The sequence below is a fragment of the Balaenoptera borealis genome, assembly GCF_965194805.1.
Source record: "Balaenoptera borealis genome assembly, chromosome: 13".
NCBI lineage: Eukaryota > Metazoa > Chordata > Mammalia > Artiodactyla > Balaenopteridae > Balaenoptera > Balaenoptera borealis.
The window spans coordinates 49,203,461-49,226,053 of NC_138870.1; the positions used below are offsets into that span (position 1 = coordinate 49,203,461).

General features: G+C 36.2%; 1 protein-coding gene and 1 long non-coding RNA gene across 2 annotated transcripts in view; both read right to left on the reverse strand.

Annotated features, from left to right (window-relative positions):
* Positions 1-22,593, reverse strand: part of LOC309609599 — a 387,652-nt gene that overhangs the window by 220,680 nt on the left and 144,379 nt on the right. The window lies entirely within an intron of this gene.
* The window catches only part of LRIG3 (leucine rich repeats and immunoglobulin like domains 3), an 83,008-nt gene continuing 67,052 nt past the window's right edge, over positions 6,638-22,593 (reverse strand). Inside the window, exon 20 of the mRNA XM_082351196.1 lies at positions 6,638-6,662. Coding sequence (XP_082207322.1) covers positions 6,653-6,662 — 10 coding nt within the window. The 3' untranslated portion in view covers positions 6,638-6,652. The remainder of the gene's footprint in view (positions 6,663-22,593) is intronic.

A 22,593-nucleotide genomic window follows, 5' to 3' on the forward strand; every position in this document is an offset into this window, starting at 1 on the left:
AGGATAGGATTCAGGCTTGTTCAAATCCTGAATTTGTTTCTTTCATTTTGTTTTATTACATTGAAAATTATCCTTTGGACAAACTGTTGTCAAATTAATAAGGTTGAATTATTAAAGTATTCCTTAAGGCAACTTGTACAGCAGCTTGAGGCACTATTGTAGACAGCAAAATGGCATGTGCTTGTCGTGTTGCCATGTTATGATGTCTAGAATAATTTTCCTCTGATAAACATTAGGAAAAAAATGTATTCTTGCTCTTATTAGGTAGTTCTGAAATCCCTTTCTTAAATGTATTCTTTTCTTAAATTCTTTCATTATAGATCCAAATTCCTCAGATAAAAGATGCATTTGTCCAGTCTGGGTTAGGTGTCCATCTCTTAGTTCAATGGCTGTGGCCACTGAATTGGGTCACGTTACAGAATCATGGTAGCTCCTGTTTAACTATATGTTTAGAGGAAAGAAGAACTTTTAGAAAGGTCTGATAGACAATCCTGTAAATACTCGAAGTCCCAATGCAAAAGCCAAAGTCCTCTGTGAGTTTTTTATTGTACTGCCAAGTAGAGATGTGACATAAATTGGAGAGCCTTCAAGGAATCTATGCTTTGGAAACAGGAGAAGTGGTTTCTGCCTTGGTTTGTGGTCTGTGCCTGTCTATATCATCCACTTCAGAAATGTGAATATTTCACTTAATATTTTGAGGGAGGTTTTAGAGAAACTGGCAGATGTGCCATTTTTCTTCAGCATAAGCTAGATGGAATTACTGTCTCCAAGTGCAGATAGTTTCTAGTTTTCTTCCCTTGCAGCTCACTAGAGGGCATGGGACCAGGTCTAGATTGTTTACTGCTGCATCCACAGTGAATGGCATACAGTAGGTACTCAATATATTTGTTGAATATGTAAATTATGATGCCATCAAAAATATTTTTCTATTTTGTGTCTGTTCTGGAAACTTCAAGGAAACTGATGTCTCTGGATTGTAAAAAAGAAAAATACAGTGTCTTTGACTGCAAGAAAATGTTGGGGCATCATGGTTAGGTAGAGCATTTGAAAGGTTTGGCAGTACATCTGCCTCTTTTTGTTGGCTAAAGATAGAAGTGCTACACATCATTAGGGCTCATTGCAGTAATTATCTTTCCTATTCCTTGTTATATCCTTACAGCCTAAGAGAAGTCTTGATACATAGTTGGTACCTAATAAATACTTGCTAAATTAATTATTACAAATACATCAGAATGTAATGACATCAAAGATTTTTGCCAATTATCTTGAAATAATCCATGTCTATTGCTATGAGGTCATCACCTTCATGAAAAATAAAATTTCTTAAAGAAGTTTATAAGAAATGGAAACAGAACATACATTTATTTTTCACTATGTACAAAAATCTATGATTTTCCAGAAGACACGTCTCAAAAAACTTGATTGAACCTGAGGAAGAAGTTTCACTTTTATTGAGGATTAAAGAAAGCCTGTTCTAAGCAATTTGACAAGGAGAGGCTCATTACTGACCTGGTTGGTTTGGTGGATAATTTTAGCCAGGCTAATCGGGTAGCTTTCTGTTTCAATGCCCTGCAATAACTAACATGCTTTTACTGAAGGCCTATAATCTCATTTGACCAAGGTGATTCAATAGGAAAGAAAATGGGGGCTGAGTGAGATATCTAATACCAAAATAAATGCTTCCATAAAGAGCAGTTTCTAAAGCAACAAAATAAACTGCAGCAAAATTTTCTGTATATAAGTCTTACACATTTCAGGGGAGGCTATCGATAGCTTTCAAAGGATTCTCAATGAGCCTTTGACTCACTGAGAATGTTAAGAACCACTGTTATCCCAATATTCAATTTACAGATGAAACTATTATATACAAAGGTTAAAAAGTACTCTGTTACAGCTTCTATGGATAATGTTCATTTTCCTCTCCTATGAGAGCCTTTAAATGAGGGTGAAGGACCCAGAAAACTGGGCTTTGACCTTCACATACATTATCTCATTTATTTACTCATCTAGATATATTTCCATACTGTCAGGACCCAGTTTTCAGACCCTGGCTAGAAGCTGGTCCATTTCCTTTCTTGAACAGCTGATCAAGTCCACATCCCATACACTTCCCTCAAGTTCTCACACCCCAGGCCACTATAGATCAGCCCTAACTGCCCCTGGGGGCAGATACCAGACAACAAGGGACAGACCCTATACCCTGGAGCCTGACAATTATTCAAATTAGGCAATCCACTGAAAGACCGTGAAAGCGACCCCTCTCACCTGGCTCCCCATACAAAAGGTGCCCGGCACCCTCACCGCCCCCCCACCCCTTCGCAGCAGCCCAGCTTGCTGTCACCTTGTCTTGGAACAACTCCTGTGCTATCTTATGGAGTTGTAAGTAACTTAGAGTTTCCCCTGTCCCAGTGTCATCATGTTGTGCCCCACCACTAAGAGTCTTTAAATCTTAAAGAACGCTCTCACAATAATCCTGTGAAATAAACATCATGGTTTCTGTACTGCAGATGAAGAAACAGCCTCAGAGAGGTTAGTACATAGCCCGAATTTAACAATCTGTTAGTTGGTAGAACTGATATCACAATTCACATCTGTCTATGATACTACTGCATCTGGTCCTGAGAATAAGTTTTAAATTTGCAAAATCAAGTAATCTCAAAATATTGTATATTTCAATGATCATCTTAGATTTAAACACAAATGAGAAACAGAGACAGAGAGACAAAAACTACCAATATGTGGATAAGAAAAAGTGACTGAAAAAATATGTAAGAATCAATAATCATCACAAGTGACAATGAATCTTTAACAATGAAATGTTTACATACATCACTCTAATACTTATCATTAAATAATTTTATGTATTTTTTCTTTGTGAAATCAAAACTAAAAGATATGAGAAAGGTCTGGCTAAAAGGGTATGCATCCTGGCTATGCAGAGGTGTGCAACCTATTGTTAAATTTTTAGGAAATTTTCAAGCCAATTGTTACACAGTTGGAAACAAAATCAGTCATGGTGAAAGTACTTACACCATGGAATTTGGCAAACATTACAAATAAGGGCTTTTTTTTCCCAGGAAACATATCAACATATCACTGTCACCATATACATATTATGAAAAAAATGGTACCTGACAACTGAAGATCAGTTAAATAAATTAATAAATTAAGGTGCATTCTTACAAAAGAAATATTACAACCTCAAAATCTGCAATAGACAAACATCAATATAGGGTAGTGTACAAAATATATATTACTAATTTTAAATTGCAATTTGCAAAGATGAAGTATTATGTAATCTCTTTTTGTAAAAAAAAATAGTAATATTCAGGAAAATAAGTCCAGAAGATTATATATGTACAATTTAAAATTGGTTATATGTGACTGATGAAATCATGTGTGATTTTTTTGTTGTCTCCCTAGATGTTCTAAATTTTCTGCATTTTACATGAATTACTTTTGTAAAACTTCTGAAGTTCCCTCTAAAATCAGGGTTTTGGTGCTGTGAATTTGATTCCTTTTGTCCCATCATTGATCATGGAGAACCACTGGAACAGTCAAACACATTCAGAGGTAGTAGGTGAAGGGCAAGGTGTTGTCATCAAGTAGACTCATAGTAGATTTGGAACCAGCAGACCTGAGTCTGAGTCTCAGCATTATTCCTTGTTGGTTGGGTAACAGACAAGACAAACTTCCCTGTAAAGGCAGGAGGGCCATGCTTGCCTGGAGCGTCCCTGCAGGGTCACTGTGAGGACAAAGTAACCTAAAGAATAAGAAATTTTGTAAGCACCAAACAAAAGAGGTATCTCTTAGCTGTCTGTTTTCAAAGTTCCACCACTCCATTAGAAAACCTTCTCTGTGCTATCACCTTAATTACCTAATTACCTATTACCTTAATTAACTCTTTTCTGGTTTTCTATATTCCTCATGTGTTGTACTATTCAGAATTTCCTGTAATTTTATATTTTTGAAATGTTCTGTTAAAAATTACATTGAAAACTTAAAAAAAAACCCATCATATCCACATACTGGTAAATCTGAGTTATAAGAAATGGAGTTCCACTATGTACTATAAGTAGGAAGGAGGGATTCATTATTTAATTTAATCAACAAATTACTATGCAAAGTGATAATAAAGAAGCATATATTCCTTCAGGACAGAGAACAATGAGCACGTAAAAGTGAGACTTTGAGAAATCACCTAATCTTTTTTTTTTGTGTGTGACCACACTGCACAGCTTACGGGATGTTAGTTCCCTAACCAGGGATTGAACCTGCGCCCTCAGCAGTGAAAGCACGGAGTCCTAACCACTGGACCACCAGGGAATTCTCTCACCTAATCTTTTCTGCTTTAGTTCTATCACCTGCAAAATTGAACACTTCAATTTTTGTGTTGTACAGAAAAAGACAATACTATGAAAAAGAAGGGCTTCAAAAGAAAACACTCTGCCCAGCACAGGAGACTTACTATAACATGCATTAATTTATTGCTGTGATTGTAATTCACATTTTAAATTGTAATTAATTTCTCATTTAATGTGCAAGTTTCTCACAATAGACTGTATGCTTTCTGAGATCAAGCATGGGGCTTTCCCCAGCACCAAATTCAGTCAGGGGTACATAGTAGCCACTCATAAATATAATTAAGGAATATATTCATCCTTAAAGACTCAGAATGGATTCATAGAAATATAGAAATGGGCCTACACAAAGGAGAGTATTTTTGCTTGTGTGAATGCATTTAATGATGTCCTTCATGGCACTGAGGGTGTATTGTCTGCTTCGTTTCAAAGAGAGAAGGGATAAGATTTGACCTGGAGCCAAGAGGAACTGATGGGCATAGGACGTGCCTGATCAATATGGCAAGTTGACATGGACAGGTTCTCAAACAGAAGCAGCCACGTCCAGCGGAGAGAGGAACGAGGGCTCCATCCGTGGTAATCCAGAGTCTCCAAGATCCATTGCCTCTGCTGTCCTTCCACATCACATCCCTGACTGCTCTGCCCCACTCTGCCACCACCAGACACCACCTCCAGACTCAGAGTCATAATGGAAAATCTTTGTTCTCCGACCTGCCTTCTGCTTCTATAGTCTCAGCCCTCACCAATAATTCTAATGAAAATCATTTTCTCTGAAAGTTTTTTTCCATTTCAACTTATGAGATGTGGTTTCCCTCAAAAGGCACACTGCTCTTGCGTCCCTACCTGAGACATTTTCTTAGCAAGAATTATCTGTATACGTGGATGTTAATGACTTAATCACTTTCTTGTAAAGTTATGTCCAACAGTCACTTAAGAATAGTACCCTTTAGAGAGTGCTAAAGGAAACTAGGAGAAGAGTAGGAAAAAGCAGCTATTAAAAAAGGTAAAATGCTGCCAATGAATCTAACTGATGAAAGCAATTAATTAAGCATTAAATGTAGAGTAGGGAATATATGGCATGGCATAAATTATAGCCACAGTTCATGGTTTTTTGTTTTGTTTTTTTTTTTGTCCCTAGAAGTTAACACACAAAACCCTGTGGCCTTCCAAAACAATAAATTCAGCTGTTTAAGATGCTTGTTTCCTTGTGAATTTAGCAGATGTCTCTCCAAGTGACTCAATTGCTTGGATATTATTAAAGTTACATCACAGACAACTGAGGCAAACTGAAGCTGTAAGTGGGAGGAATGAGGGGCAAGGGTGTGGAGGAATAGGATTTGGGCAATTAGGAGTAAAGAAAGGAGGTTATATATTTAAAGTTACTCTGACTTTCTTTTCTAAAGCACCTTAACCTTTATCAGCAAAAACCATCTCTCTGCCAGCTCTTTCACATAGCAATTATAGCAATTTCTTAATCTCCGGAGAATGCTAGTATCTTCTAAGGCAATAAAACCTGTTCTAGAATGATGTTATGGGCTTGCAAAATACTTTTTCTAAGCCTTCCTAACAATGCCATCTCAAGAAATTTCCACTTTAGAGATGACATCATACCCCACATATTTGACATATCTAAGAAGAACAGGGATTTAAAGTACAATTTATTTCTGGTGAAGACAAAACAGAAAGTGTGTTCTATATTGATTGAAAGGCAGCCATGAAAATAGGTTTGTTTCAGTACTTTCTGTTGTTATTATTAGAAGCCATCAAGTTCTGAAAAAAGATATATGATCTTAAATCTGAGTAGGGCCAAATAAATCTGATGGCTTTCTCTAAGCAAAAGGTGAGGACATGGCCTACAAACCTGTTTTGTGTGATGGTGGTGAGGTTGATCATACCAATTTAATTGGTATAAAGATTGAAACGGGTTTGCAAAGTTATTCCTCTGGGGCTATTTTATTGCCAAGATATTGTAGATTTACACCTATCTAGGTAAAACTTCTTGAAAAGGGTAATTTCCATCCTGAACCCAAAGTCTAAAAAGAGTTAAGAATAAATGCATGCAAACTTACAGTTGACAGCTGAAAAAACTGCATCTACAGAGTATAAAGTGGCCCTTCCTAATTGGATATAAATTCTGAATACCTCTCATGCACGTATCCCATCTCAGTCAGCTACTAAAATGCATGATTATATAAAAATAAAACAGAAAAGGGATCTTAAAGGAATTGCATTCCCTCGGGTAGTTTGATAAGTCTCTGAGGGTGATCCAGGTCCATTCGCTTTGCATAAGATCAGCTGAATCTACAGAAGGAATGTGAAAGATTAATGACATTATAATTCAACATTACAGGGTTTGCCAACCATATTTCATTCATTATCCAGTAAATTAATGATGCAAGGCACTGCCAACAAGCAGCAAGACAATGCAAAGGGAGAGAAAATCCGAGCCATGTTACGTGCTCGCTAATCACTCTAAAAAGAAACCTGTTACTGCACAGTTCAATACAAACAACATCGGAGCGAGACACTTTGCCAAAGAACCCTAAAATGAATGAAAACAAAACACATTTTTCCAAAGTACTATTTCCCAGAGAAATGGCAGAGATTCTTTCTTTGATCGCGCATAGAACAATGATGGCTATCTGGTCCATCTGGAATTGTTTCCTCTATATGGGAAACCAATCAATTTCCAACCATTTATTTCATTTCACCCCCACAGCAGCTCTCTGAGGTATGAATGATCGCCCTTATGTGAAAGATGAAGACACGAAGTCTTAGAGAAGTTCAAGGGCTTCCCCCAGGTCCTTGGCCAGCAGGTTGGGAGCTAGAACCCAAGTCTTCTCAAGGCCAGGTCTCTCTGTACCTAGCAGGTGCTCTAAAGCGGTGCTTCTCAAATTATGCATGATAAAAGAATTTTTTTAATTCCAATTTGTCATTTTTGTGATCATGCATGGGTTAAAAGAAAAGATTTTCCTAAACTAGTTTTCTAAAAGTACTCCAAAAACACTTGTGAAGAGTTTATAACAGAAAGATGCTATTCTAAGCCCTTTGTACATGTTGACTTATTTAGTCTTTGTAATGACCTTATGAACTAGCAGGTAATTAGTATGATATTATGTTCATTTTAGGGTGGAAGAAATTGAAGCTTCCATTGAAAGCTTTTTCCTTTTTTCTTGCTCCTGTCTAGACTGCGATTATCTAGACCTGCCAAACAGCTTTCATCTTTGGCGTTCTCTTTACTGCTCTCTGGTGTGGGATCTACTTGAAACTGGTGTTATCCTCTTTCTTGATTTTCTGTCTCCTTTAACTCTTAAGAAAGGGTACATGGGAAATAAAAATTTACGACTCATTGCATATTTGAAAATATCTTTATTCTGCCTATATAGTTAAGTGATAATTTGGCTAGAAATATAATTTGGTCTTGAAAAAAAACTCCCTTAGAAGTTTGAAAGAATTGTTTTATTACCTTTAAAAGCTGTTATTTATTTTTGTTTTTATTTTCATTACTCTAGGAAGTGGGTCAAAAAAGATCTTCCTGCGGTTTATGTCAAGGAGTGTTCTGCTTATGTTTTCCTCTAAGAGTTTTATAGTGTCTGGCCTTACATAGGTCTTTAATCCATTTTGAGTTTATTTTGCTGTATGGTGTTAGGGAGTGTTCTAATTTAATTCTTTAACATGTAGCTGTCCAGTTTTCCCAGCACCACTTATTGAAGAGGCTGTCTTTTCTCCATTGTATATTCTTACCTCTTTTGTCATAGACTAGGTGATCGTAGGTGCGTGGGTTTATCTCTGGGCTTTCTATCCTGTTCCATTGATCTATATTTCTGTCTTTGTGCCAGTACCATACTGTCTTGATTACTGTAGCTTTGTAGTATAGTCTGAAGTCTGGGAGCCTGATTCCTCCAGCTCCGTTTTTCTTTCTCAAGATTGCTTTGGCTATTTGGGGTCTTTTGTGTTTCATACAAATTGTAAAAATTTTTGGTTCTGGTTCTGTGCAAAATGCCATTGGTAATTTGATAGGGGTTGCATTGAATCTGTAGATTGTTTTGAGTAGTATAGTCATTTTCACAATATTGATTCTTCCAATCCAGGAACATGGTATATCTCTCCATCTGTTTGTGTCGTCTTTGATTTCTTTCATCAGTGTCTTATAGCTTTCTGTATACAGGTCTTTTGCCTCCTTTGGTAGATTTATTCCTAGGCATTTTATTCTTTTTGTTACAATGGTGAGTGAGATTGTTTCCTTAATTTCTCTTTCTGAGATTTCATTGTTAATTAAACTTAAAAGCTTTTGTACAGCAAAGGAAACCATAAACAAGATGAAAAGACAACCCTCAGAATGGGAGAAAATATTTGCAAACAAAGCAAGTGACAAAGGATTAATCTCTAAAATATACGAACAGCCCATGCAGCTCAATATCAAAAAACCGAACAACCCAATCAAAAAATGGGCAGAAGACCTAAACAGACATTTCTCCAAAGAAGACATACAGGTGGCTAGGAGGTACAGGAAAAGCTGCTCAACATCACTGATTATTAGAGAAATGCAAATCAAAACTACAATGACGTATCACCTCACACCAGTCAGAATGGCTATCATCAAAAAATCTACAAACAATAAATGTTGGAGAGGGTATGGAGAAAATGGAACCCTCTTGCACTCTTGGTGGGAATGTAAGTTGATACAAACACTATGGAGAACAGTATGAAGGTGCCTTAAAAAACTAAAAGTAGAACTACCATATGACCCAGCAATCCCACTACTGGACATATACCTAGAGAAAACTATAATTCAAAAAGACACATGCACCGCAATGTTCATTGCAACATTATTTACAATAGCCAAGACATGGAAGCAACCTAAATGTCCATCAACAAAGGAATGGATAAAGAAGATGTGGTACATACCTACAATGGAACATTACTCAGCCATAAAAAGGAATGAAATTGGGTCATTTGTAGAGACATGAATGGACTTAGAGACTGTCATACAGAGTGAAATAAATCAGAAAGAGAAAAACAAATATTATATATTAACTCATATATGTGGAATCTAAAAAAATGGTATAGATGATCTTATTTGCAAAGCAGAAAAAGAGATACAGATGTGTAGAACAAATGTATGGATACCAAGGGGGAAGGAGGGTGGGATGAAATGGGAGATGGTTATTGACATGTATACACTATTGATACTATGTATAAAATAGATAACTAATGGGAACCTACTGTAAAGCACAGGGAACTCTACTCAGTGCTCTGCAGTGACCTAAAAGAGGAGGAAATCCAAAAAAGAGGGGATATATGTATACATATAGCTGATTCACTCTGCTGTACAGCAGAAACTAACACAACATTGTAAAGCAACTATACTCCAATAAAAATTTTTTTAAAAAAGCTGTTATTGCTGATAAGTGTGATAATGGTCTGTTTCTTATTCCATGGTATGTGATATACTTTTTCTACTCTAGAATCTTTTAATCACTTTGGGGTTTTAAAATTTTGTATAATAGGTCTAGTGTGGGTCTGTGGTAGGAAGAATTCTAAGATTCTCTCAAGATTTTCCTCCACCCTGATCTACATGCCCTACACGATCTCAGGGTCTGTGAATGATACAGGCTTTACTCCCATTAACTAGCTTATGTTTATGACACAGTTGAACGTAAGATAAGGAGATTACTGGGGGCTTAAATTAATTACATGAGCCCTTTAAAAACAGGGAGTTTGGGGTTTTTTTTTTTTTTTTCTTCTTTTTTTGCTGGACACAGAAAAGAAAGCCAGAGATTAGAAGCACAAAAATGATTCAATGCACCATTGCTGGTCTGAAGATGGAGGGGGTCACTTGGTAGAGAATGCAGGTGGCCTCTAGATTCTGGGCACTGTACTACCATCATCTCAGTCCTACAAGGAACTGAATTCTGCCAACAAGAATAAGATTGGAAGCAGATTTTTCTCAAGAGCTTCCAGACAAGAACTCAACCTGGCCAACACCTTGTTTCCAAGCCTTGGGATACCCTGGTCAGAGTGCATTTTACTTTAGATTATTAAAAAATTTTTGGTTTTACTCTTTCATGTTACAATTTTTCTCATAGTCTGGTAATCCTTTTAGTATTGTTAAATACATGATAACAGAGTTTGTTTTTTCCCACTGCCTAGTAAACCCTCAACAAATATTTGTTGAATTGAATGAATGGATGAATGGGGTGATAGAACTTTGTACACAGGGGCAAGAGCTCTGGCGAAAAAGCTCTACTTTATGGTGAACAGTCTTGGGGAAGGCTTCTCTTTTAGAGATAGAATCCTCCAATATTTTCCTGGATTAAGTGCTTAGTCATGATGAACATAGAGATGATTAAAGGGAATCAGGAAGAGTCAAGTTTCTGCCTACATCTTTATTTTGCCTCCTGTTCTCAACCCCTCTTATTGCTTCTAGTCTTCATTGTACCCACCACCCCACCACACCTAACTGCAAAACCTCTCCAAGGTTGTGCTGGCCACATAGGCACCCTCCTTGCCTACAGCCCCTTTTCTTCACATGTTGAGCTAATTCTAGTTTCCTCTTCTGTGCTTCCTCAGTAAATGCTTTTCAAATCTACTTTCCAGAAATTTATTCATTTCTTTATCTGCCGAAGAGTCTCTCCATTCTCTTCATTATTGAGGATTTGTGACATATTATGCCATTATTTTCATTTTAATATAGCATCAAGATGGGGAGAGGAAGTGAGGACATAAACACATGCTCAGTTCATAATCTTGAACCAGAAATCTACTCTCTGTTTTTCACTACTTGCCTTTATTTCTATGACACAACATATGTCTTATCAGAATTTGAAAAAAAGAACAACAAAATTAAATTGAAATATATTAAGCTGTGAGTAAATGATATTACTAAATTCAAAAAATGGTGTTTGATTGTTCACCCAAATGGATCTAATTGGTGGACTTATAGATTATTTTGAGCAAAAGCTTTTCCTTAAAAGAACTCTCAAATATACATTCTTACAAAAGTCTTGGGAAAGAAAAATGGGCAAACGAGTATTAGGATTCTACAGTGCCTGTTTCTAGTGGAAAAAGGCAGGAGAAAAATAAAAGGTTAAGAAAGAAGCTCAGAACTCACAGAAGATCTCTAAATTCTTGGTCATGACTCTGGAGCAAAAGAACAAAAGAGAACTATTTGTACCCAAATGGACTTCTCGTGTTTCAGACACTGTCAAAAGTTAAGTGCCAATTGCTCTAAGGCAGGGGTCAGCAAACTATGGCCCATGGGCCAAATCTGTACTGCCGCCTGTTTTTATAAATAAAGTATTGTTGGAACACAGTTATGCCCACTTGTTTATGTATCATATATGCCTACTTTTGCACTATAGCAGTAAAGGTGAATAGTGCAACAGATATTGTATGGCCCACAGAGCCTAAAATATTTACCATCTAGCCCCTTCCAGAGGAAGATTATTTACCTTGGTTTAAGGCAAAGAGAATATTCCCATTCCCCTTTCTAGTAATTGGTTTAGGAAAGGGCATATGACCAAAAATTGCCAGTGAGATGTGAAGGAAAGACAGCTTTGGGACTTTGGGGAAAGGTTTCCACCCTTTTAAAGGGACATTCGTTTTTCTCCTGCTAGGTGTTGTGTCTGGAAATGTGGAAAGGGCCTGGTTCCTGGATGATGTATTTGAATCATTAAATTAATTAATTTAGGAGCTGTTCTCCCGCAGGACTTCTTGTTTTGTGAGATAATAAATGTTCCTTGTTTAAATCATTTTGAGTTGCTGTTACGTGCGGCTTTTACATGCAGCTGAGTCTCCTGACTGTAACACCACCCTGCTTCCGACACCAAGGCTGGCAGAAGGAGAGGTAAGAAAAACTAAGCCTCTGTTTACATTTTCTCTCCCGTACTGTTTTGAGGACGGTGCTGCCCTGGCTACATCTCTACTTGTTAAGGAAGGGAGACCATTTCTGTGAATCAAGGCTCCTCAGAACTGCAGCACTGTGTCTGCCCCAGCTCCTATTTGGATCCTTTGTCTGTTGGAAGCTTCTAGAACATTAGTTCCACACAGGGAAACTCTTGTTTTAGAAGTAAGGAATTATGTCTATCTGGATTCTTTAAGATGTCTCTAAGTTACTTTCTTTACTTGAGGATTTAAAAAAAGAAAAGATGGCATTTAATGCAAACATCAAATGTATCAGGTTTTCTAGTTTCTATAAATTTTTAACACAGTTGCAGATTTCAATTCATTTTACGTGTATATATATGTTTTAAATATTTCGTATTTTCCTCCAGGTAATGGTATAAAATCATGATAGTTTCTAGAAGCATAAAGTGATTATTTCATTTTGTCTTACTAATGAATACTTAGTGAGTGACGTGTTTTATGTGCTATCCCAAAGTAGTCCCTTAAATTGAATTTAGTAAATCCAGTAACTTAAATTCCTTTGATTCATCACCTGATCTACATAAATCAAAGTTCCTCAGAGAACTAATTGAAGCTATTTTCCCCTTTGTAGCTGAAACAAGTATTTTTTCAGTGCAACCCCGTTTCATAATAAAATTCTTTCTGGCAAATTCTCTCCTAGTATGTAATTGTGATAGTCCTGAAGGCACTTCTAATTTTGTTAGGGGCAAACTGTTCATGCTACTAGGTGCAAAAATCATAAAATAAAGGTGAAATTCCCAAGCAATAGAGAACAATTTGGATCCCTTTATTTATATTGCTGTATTTTGTCTATTTAATCTTTTATAAAGTTTCTCTTTGCTTCAAGGGGAAAAATAGACACTGACACTGTAGGGATTTTGAAGCACAAAGCAAATGCAAGTTAAAGAAATATGGTATATTCTTACATAAAAATATTCCTTTCTTTTCTTTTTTTTTTGCATCATTCCCTGTAAGTACTAATTTTATCTATTCCTCAGTCTGATTTGGGCAGAAAAAGTTGTAATATTACATTGTTTTTTATTTTTATAAATTTATTTATTTTATTTATTTTTGGCTGCCTTGGGTCTTCGGTGCTGTGCGCGGGCTTTACTCTGGTTGCGGCGAGCGGGGTCTACTCTTCGTTGCGGTGCGCGGGCTTCTCATTGAGGTGGCTTCTCTTGTTGTGGAGCACGGGCTCTAGGTGCTCAGGCTTTAGTAGTTGTGGCTCACGGGCTCTAGAGCACAGGCTCAGTGGTTGTGGCACACGGGCTTAGTTGTTCTGCAGCATGTGGTATCTTCCCGGACCAGGGCTCGAACCTGTGTCCCCTGCACTGTCAGGCGGAATCTTAACCACTGCGCTATCAGGGAAGCCCCTGCAATATTACATTCTTAATCTCTACTTAAAATTAAATACATAAATTCATTTAAACTTGATAATAATCCTACTATTGTTATTATCATATTATTTTGCAGAAAAAGAAACAGGTTTTTTTAAAGTAAGGTAGCCAAGGCCACACAGCTCAAAAGTGATAGTCACCCTACAAAGTGGGTCCTGTCTTAGCAGACAGCCACTCTGCAATATTCATAAGACATTCAAGATCAACAAAAAGAAATGAATCATTGATAAGAATTAAGTTAATAAGAATTTATTATAATAAGCAATAATTTTATCATGAACATATCATAATATGTTTGGATGAGTCAGCATTGGAAGGGAAAATTTAATTATCAGTTAATAGATTTTCCATTCAATCCTCTTGTTTTTCTAATTAAAAATAATAACAATGGTTAAATAACACCTATTTATTCAGAAAATCAAAGTATATAAAGCTTTTTCACTTCCATGGAACTCAACTTCTCTAAAACTCATGGAAACTCATACAACTCATTAGCAAAAAAAAAAAAAAAAACCAAATATTCTGATTAAAAAGTGGGCAAAGGACCTGAATAGACATTTTTCCAAAGAAGACATACGCATGATCAATAGGTACATGAAAAGGTGCTCAACATCACTAATCATCAGGGAAATGTAAATTAAAACCACAATGAGATATCACCTCATGCCTGTTAGAATGGCTATCATCAAAAAGAAAAAAAATAAAAGGCAAAAGATAGTAAGTGTTGGTGAGGGTGTAGAAAAGAGAACCCTTGTGCACTATCTGTGGGAATGTAAACTGGTGCAGCCACTATGGAAAACAGTAGAGACAGTCCTCAAAAAATTAAAAATAGAATTACCACGTGATCCAGCAATCCCACTTCTGGGTATATATGCAAAAAATTGAAATCGCTATCTCAAAGCAATATCTGCATCCCCTTGTTCAGTTCAGCATTATTTACAATAGCCAAGACATGGAAACAACCTAAATGGCTATCAACAGATGAATGGATAAAGAAAATGTGGTGTATATATACAATATATAAAAAGAAGGAAATCAGTCATAAAAAGAAGGAAATCCAGCCATTTGCGAAAAGGTGGATGGGCCTTGAGGGCATTCTGCTAAATGAAATGTTGGACACAGAAAGACAAATACTGTATGATCTCACTTATATGTGGAATCTAAAAAAAAATTGAACTCCTAGAAGCAGAGAGTGTATTGGGGGTTGGTAGTTGAGGTTGGGGGGTGGGGGCGGGAATGGAGGAAACGGGTAAAGGTGGTTAAAGGGTACCAACTACAGTTATAAGATGAATAAGTTCAGGGAATGTAATGTACAGCGTGGTAACTATAGTTAACAATACTGAATGACGTACTGTATACTTGAAAGTTGCTAAATGTTAGATCTTAAAAATTCTTACCACACACACACACACAAATGGTAACTGTATGAAGTGATGAATGTGTTAGCTAACCATTATGGTAATCACTTTACAATAGATATGTATATCAAGTCATCACGTTGTATACCTTAAACTTACATAATGTTGTATGTCAATTATATCTCAATAAAGCTGGAAAAAAAATGAAATTAGAGGTTGCACAAGAAACCTGAAATGTTGTGATTCTTATAGCTCACAGATGAAGGAAACTAGATAGAGCTTATAAATTTGACAAAACTCTAAATATTTTGCGTGACATTATAATGAGTTGGAAGTAAAAAAAAACATTTCTAAATCATCAGTAATAAAAAAGCCCCACAAATTTCTAGCAGACTGAATTATCTTTCTTATCGCACTATAGACAGATTATAGAAAAAGATTTTATCATATAAAGAGATAGCTAAAATTTAGAATTTATAGAGGTGTGCTAGGCAGTTCACTAGTAAACATGTTCTGTCAAATTTTTTTCTGGATTTTGTTAGGTTTGTGGTATTTTTCAGCTTTTAGAATTTAGTATTTTATTATGATTTGTTACTTCATTTAAAATAAGTATTCAATTCGCACTAGAAATAATAAAGCACAGGTTGTAGGTAAATATAAAGTTACATGAAAAATTTAAAAAAGGACCCATTTTATTCACCTCAGGCTATCCGTACATATTGCCCATTGCCTCTTCAGATGTCTGTCATATGCGAAGAAATGAGTCAAACTGAGCCAGCTAGGGTTATGTATATTTTTTTAAAAAGTTTTAAAAGGCTGGAATTAAACTGAGTCAAGTACAAAAGAGGAATAAGTCAGGTATAAGATATTACATAAAGTTATTATACCCTATCTTTTTTTTTTTTTTCCCTATAGATCTTTTATCACTTAGTTTAACTTCACTGGGATTTAAAGATGACACCGTCCTTAATCTTGCCATATGAATGTAGTATATGCAGTTTAAGTAGACATGCTTTACTTACCTCTCATCCTTTCATATTTCCTGGGGGAAAAAAAAGTGAGGGTATTATTTGGTTACCTCCTCCTTGCTAAACTGCTATGATTAAAACAAAACAAAACAAAACCCAAAACTTCTGTCAGCTTTCTTGACCAGTAATCCAGAAATAAAGGATGAGCAAATTGTAGGAAAATATCTTAGTTCTTCAAACCTTTTGTTGTTGTTGTTGCTGAAGTGTTACATAAAGACACGTATATGCTAAATGCAGAGCTCAATGAAATTTCACAGGTTGAATGCCTCTGTAATCAGTACCTTCTATGCTCTTCAATATAGCCGCGTGTGATCATCCAAATTTAAATGAATTAAAATTAAGTACAATTTAAAATTAGTTTCTTTTTATTTCCCGACAAAGTAGAGTAACAGGGGCCAGATTCACTTTTTTAACTGCCAACTGAAAGCCTGAGAAGTGTATGAAATAGTTTTCACGATATTGAACTTCAGGCAACAAAAGGAAATGATCTCTGAGAGATGAAAACTAGCAAGGTGAGCCCTGCCGTTGCCTCTGCTTACTGCCTGGAGGTTTCCAGGAAGCAGCACAGTGCAGGGAAACCCAGCGGAACCTGATGAGGAGGCACACCTGGGGCTCCTCAGGGTCCAGGATGACTGCAGTTCATAGGACAGAGTATCGGCGAGAAGAAAGCTGCCCAGAGAGAGAATCCTGGGAATTTGCAGACATTCCTTTTTGAATGTTTAGTTGAGGACTTATCAGTACGTGTATGTGAGGAAATCACCTAAGGCTGGTTTGTCTCCCACAGTCAGGGCAGAAACTTCATAACTAACAGGGCATGGGTTAGAGTACTAGAAGGTTATTGGATAAGTAGTGGAAAAAAGTTAACCCTAGACTGAAAGAGATCATCACCAACAGACCTTCACAACCAGAAATGTTACAGGAAATCCTTCAAGCAGCAGAAGAATGATACCAGATGGAAACCCAGACCTACACAAAGGAATAAATAGCACCATAAATGGTAACTACATAGATAAAGTCTTTTTTCTTATTATTTACATCTCTATAAACACAGTCAACTATTTAAAACAAAAATAATAACAATGTACTGTGGGGTTATAACATATGTATTGATAGTAATAAAGCAAATTAATAACACAGGGACTGGGAAGGGAGAAATGGAAACACAGTTGTATACTACATATGAAGTGATGTACTAGTATCTGAAGGGAGAATGTGATAAGTCAAAAATATATATTATAAACTCCAAAGCAACCACTGAAATAATATAACAAAGAGTTATAGCTAGTAAACCAATGGCAAAGATAAAATGGAATCATAAAAAAAGAATAAAAAGGAAACAGATGTGACAACTAGAAAACAAATAAAAAGATGGCAGATTTAAACCTAATCATATCAATATTTACATTAAATGTTAATGGTTTAAATGTCTAAAAGGCAGATGTAGGATTTGATTAGAAAGGAAGACCCAACTATATGCCACTTACAAGAAACTCACTTAAAGTGTAAAGACAAAATTGGTTAAAAGTAAAAGTAAATGGATGAGAAAAAAATATACTGTTAACACTAAACAAATAAAAGCTGGAATGGGCTTATTGATATTAGACAAAGTAAATACCAGACAAGTAAATTATCCAAGAAAAAGAGGGTAGTTTCCTAATGATAAAGGGGTAATTCATCAAGAGGAGATAAGAATCCTAAATGTTTATGCACCTAATAACTGAGCTCAAAATGAATGCAGCAAACCAATAGAACTACAAAGAGAAATAGACAATCAAAAATATATTTGAGAGTTCAACACTGTCTCTCCATTATTCGTAGAACAAATAGACCCCAAAACAAACAAACAAACAAACAAACAAAGGTAAGAGCATGGAAGCTCTGAACAATACTATTAACCATCTTGGCCTAACTAACAATTATAAAACATTCCTTACTCTCTGTGCCTTGACGCATGCTGTTTCCTGCCTAGAATTCCTTTCTTTGTCCCTTCACCTTGCCCCTTCTATTTTCACATTATTGACACATAAACATCCTATGTTCTCAGTACCTCTGAGAATCTTACCATTATATCTTTCGCAAATTTGGGCCTAAAAACTCCTTTTTTTATTTTCCACGTTTCTTGTCCCATATTGCTTTAAAATCAGCTCATTTTGAGACTCTCTGGAGGGTATGGACTTCATGCCACTACTCATACTACACTGAGGACGTAGCAAATATTTTGTGTTAAATGTGAATGACATAGCCTTGTAATTTATAAAACATATATAAATGAGAGTCTTTATTTAGAATGCTGATTGCGAGCCATTTATAGAACTTTAGATTATCTTTGGGGCAAACTGTTCTGAACAACTCCAAAAATGCAGCTATATTCTATAGAAATACCAATCTCCAGCACAGTCTGCAATATATATTGTAGTATTTAAAGGCATAATAACATTTTAGGGACTTCCTTGGTGGCGCAGTGGTTAAGAAGCCGCCTGCCAATGCTTGGGACACGGGTTCGAGCCCTGGTCCGGGAAGATTCCACATGCCGCGAAGCAACTAAGCCCGTGCGCCATAACTACTGAGCCTGCGCTCTAGGGCCCACGAGCCACAACTACTGAAGCCCGCGCGCCTAGAGCCCGTGCTCTGCAACGAAGAGTAGCCCCCGCTCACCGCAACTAGAGAAAGCCCGCGCGCTGCTACGAAGACCCAAAGTAGCCAAAAATAAAAATGAATACATAAATAAATTTTTAAAAAGGGATAATAACATTTTAAAAGTTATGTTTTACAGATTAACTAATACCTTTAAAATTCTGGGTAGACATGGCTTTCATTATATTCATTAGGCCTTGTAGGAGTACTACAAACATTTCAAAATACATTTACCATTTCATATACATTTTACAATTGGATCTGTTCAACAGCACTATGACAAGGCTAAGGGAGGTATTGCCATGTTATGTTGTTGTATCTGCCTCAAGGAATAGTGAAATTCCTGCCACTACAGATGTTGAAGTTGAGGCTGTATGTCAGACTATCCCCAGTAGGCCATTCTCCAGCTTCAAAAACAAAAAAACAATAAAACAAAAAAAAAACCAAATTGACCACATAAAAGTCAGTGTCCTCTTGGCTGTTGACAATGAACTTTTAGGAGAAGTTATTTTTTATATAGGTCACATGTAACATAAAACTTAAAGGCTTTCATTTTTGTCTTTAAAATTACAGAGCTATAATTTTATCCAAAGAAGTCATATTTCACCAGGCACCCTTAATGGAATCATTCATGGTTTTCTTTAGTAATTTAAAAAAGTGCCTTCTTTGTATTTTCACAAAGCTGTTCTCCCATCTTTAATGACTTGCTGTTTAAATGGGCACGGATTAAAATATGTCTACTGCCAAATGTGTGAACCATCAATAAACATGACAAACCAAATGTTTCTGGTATCAGATGTCCAGTGCCACAAAGGGCTGGCAATACCACTTTGCATTAGACATGATATTATTTATAGCTCCTATTGTTGACACAGGCAAGGATCAATACAGGAGGTAACAATGGGAAGCACCAATGATCATCTCCTGAACAACAGGTGTCACACTTCCTCCTGAACCTGGACCCTATTTGCTTAGGAAGAGCTAACAAGTTTAGTCATTCACTGTTTGTAGATACTGTCTTCGTAAGTCAAGACTTTTATTAGCATGAATAGAAAATAGTGTCTCCCTTGTTGCTTATAGACAATAATCACCCACTTTACAAATTGCTGATTGAAAATATCATGGACATTAACATTTGTTGAGCAGCCCCTGGGTACAGTGGGGCTATAACAGGAAGAAGAGAGAGGAGAAATGAATGTAAAGTGAAGGGCAGGTTCCAGAGAGTTTTTAAGCTGCCTATCAAGACTCTTAGACATACTATGTGTGCTAAGAAATCAATTTAAGTAAGTAAATATTTATTTAGTATTAACTGAAGCACTGGTATAGTTTTAAAAGGTGATTTTAAAAAGGCTCAGACATAGTATGCTCCCTCAAAGAATTAATGGTCCAGCTATACAGATAGGACATAAACATGTAAAAGGTAACTGATAATACCATTCAGTAAATTAGGTTCAAATGAATGATGAAGACCTATGGATGTGGACAGCTGTATAAGGAAGAATATGTGACTTCTCAAAAGCAATTGACTTTGAGATGGAACTTTAAAACTGGGCAATATTTGATACATGGAGGAGAAAGAGAGTCAGTGATAGGCTTGCACAACTGCTGTTCATGAGGGCTATACTGAAGAGAGAGTAGAAGTTGTTGCAGAATAAATCAAAACTACAGTGAGGTATCACCTCACTTCAGTCAGAATGGCCATCATTAAAAAGTCTACAAATAATAAATGCTGGAGAGGGTGTGGAGAAAAAGAACCCTCCTAAACTGTTGGTGGGAATGTAAATTGGTGCAGCCACTATGGAGAACAGTATGGATGTTCCTTAAAAAACTAAAAAGAGTTACCATATGATCAAGTGAGCCTACTCTGGGCATATATCTGGTGAAGACCATAACTCAAAAAGATACATGCACCCCCAATGTTCATAGCAGCAATATTTACAATAGCCAAGACATGGAAACAACCTAAATGTCCATCAACAGATGAATGGATAAAGAAGATGTTGTATATATACAATGGGATATTACTCAGCCATAAAAAAGAGTGAAATAATGCCATTTGCAGTAACGTGGGTGGACCTAGAGATTATCATATTAAGTGAAGTAAGTCAGAGAAAGACAAATAGCATACGATATCACTTATATGTGGAATCTAAAAAAGTGATACAAATGAACTTATTTAAAAAACAGAGATAGACTCACAGACATAGAAAACAAACTTATGGTTACTAAAGGGGAAAGGGGGTGGGGGAGGGATAAATTAGGAGTTTGGGATTAACATATACACACTACTATATATAAAATAGATAACCAAAAAGGCCATACTGTATAGCACAGGGAACTAAACTCAATATCTTATAATAACCTATAATGGAAAGAATCTGTAAAAGAATATATATATACATACATACATATATATGTATATATATATCTGAATCACTTTGCTGTACACATAAAACTAGGACAACATTGTAAATTAACTATACTTCAATTAAAAAAAGAAGATGTTGCAGAATAATGGGAGGCAACCACAGGAAGAGGGTTTGGGGTACGACTGTGGCAAACTTGGAGTAATAATAGATATATTTTTCTTTAATGGAGGCTGCATGCCAAAACCATGAGGGAGATAAAATCTTTTTAAATTTTCCTTTTTGTGCTTGGAGAATTTGTTTTCCTATAGTTTTAAATAACTTCCCCCCCACACTGACTTTTATTTCAACCAACTCACATATATTGGGTAACTACTCTAGGAATGGCTCTGGGCTAAGGTAACAAAACTATGTTCAAGAGCTTACTTTGGGAAAACAGAGACCTGGAACACAAATGACTCTAATATAGGGCAGCACGTACTTATCTGTGTAAGGGAGGTTTCAGGTGAGACAGAGTTCAGATAAGGAAGAATTTACATCCAGCTGAAGGCATCAACACAAATATATCCTAAATTTTTTGGTCATAGAGCCTGAGATGGCATTTGGGCTTGAGGGCTTTTCCAAAGTTTCTTTGCACAACCAGGAAGGAGCTGTCAAAACCCAAGAAGTGGTGCAGTTTCAGGCTCTATGATCAAAAATTGGGATATTTAAGTGAGGACCAGCGCCAGGATATTTGACATCTTTCTCATCAGGTGACTGCCTCTCCGTGTGACGAGACTCACTGGAGCACAAGGAATCCTTAACTCTATGCACTGTAAAGAGTGGGTTGCACCGATAATCATATGAAAAAATTCTGTCTCGCTGTCATAGGCATTAAAGAACTAGTCTCAAAGTCAGGCCTTGTGTGTGCAAATCCAGGCTTGGCTACAGCTACCATTTCTTTAACCTAGGGTAAATTTTTTAGTTTAACATTTTAACCTACAAAAAAGGACTTAGCTTATCTGTGCCTTATTTTCCTTGCCTGTAATATGATGGTATTAATAGGACTTACCTCATAGTACTTCACAGGGTTACTGTGAGGATCAAATGATGTAACTCACGTTGAGTGCTCTGAAAGGTGTTTGGCATAGAGTAAGCACTGAAGAATTTTTAGGTAAATTAAAATAACAAGGAGTATCCATCTTTCAGTTCTCAGGTTGTCAAAAATTTGTGGACATCATAATACTTCTGATAAGGACTGGGGAATTAGTCTCCTCTGCTATCTCAGTATAAATTGATGGAGTCTTCCAAAAGAAAAAATATATCAAGCTTTAAAATGTACATAGCCTTTGATCTAATGTTTCCTCTTCTAGATATTTGTTTTGAACAAATGAGTAACATTTATCAATGTGTTATCTTCATTAAGGAAAAATTAAGTAACTTAAATGTCCAAAAATATAAAAATGGGTAGATAAATTATGATATACATATATATGTTTTTTACTGAAGTATAATTGATATACAACATTATGTTATTTTAGGTGTACAACATAATGATTAGA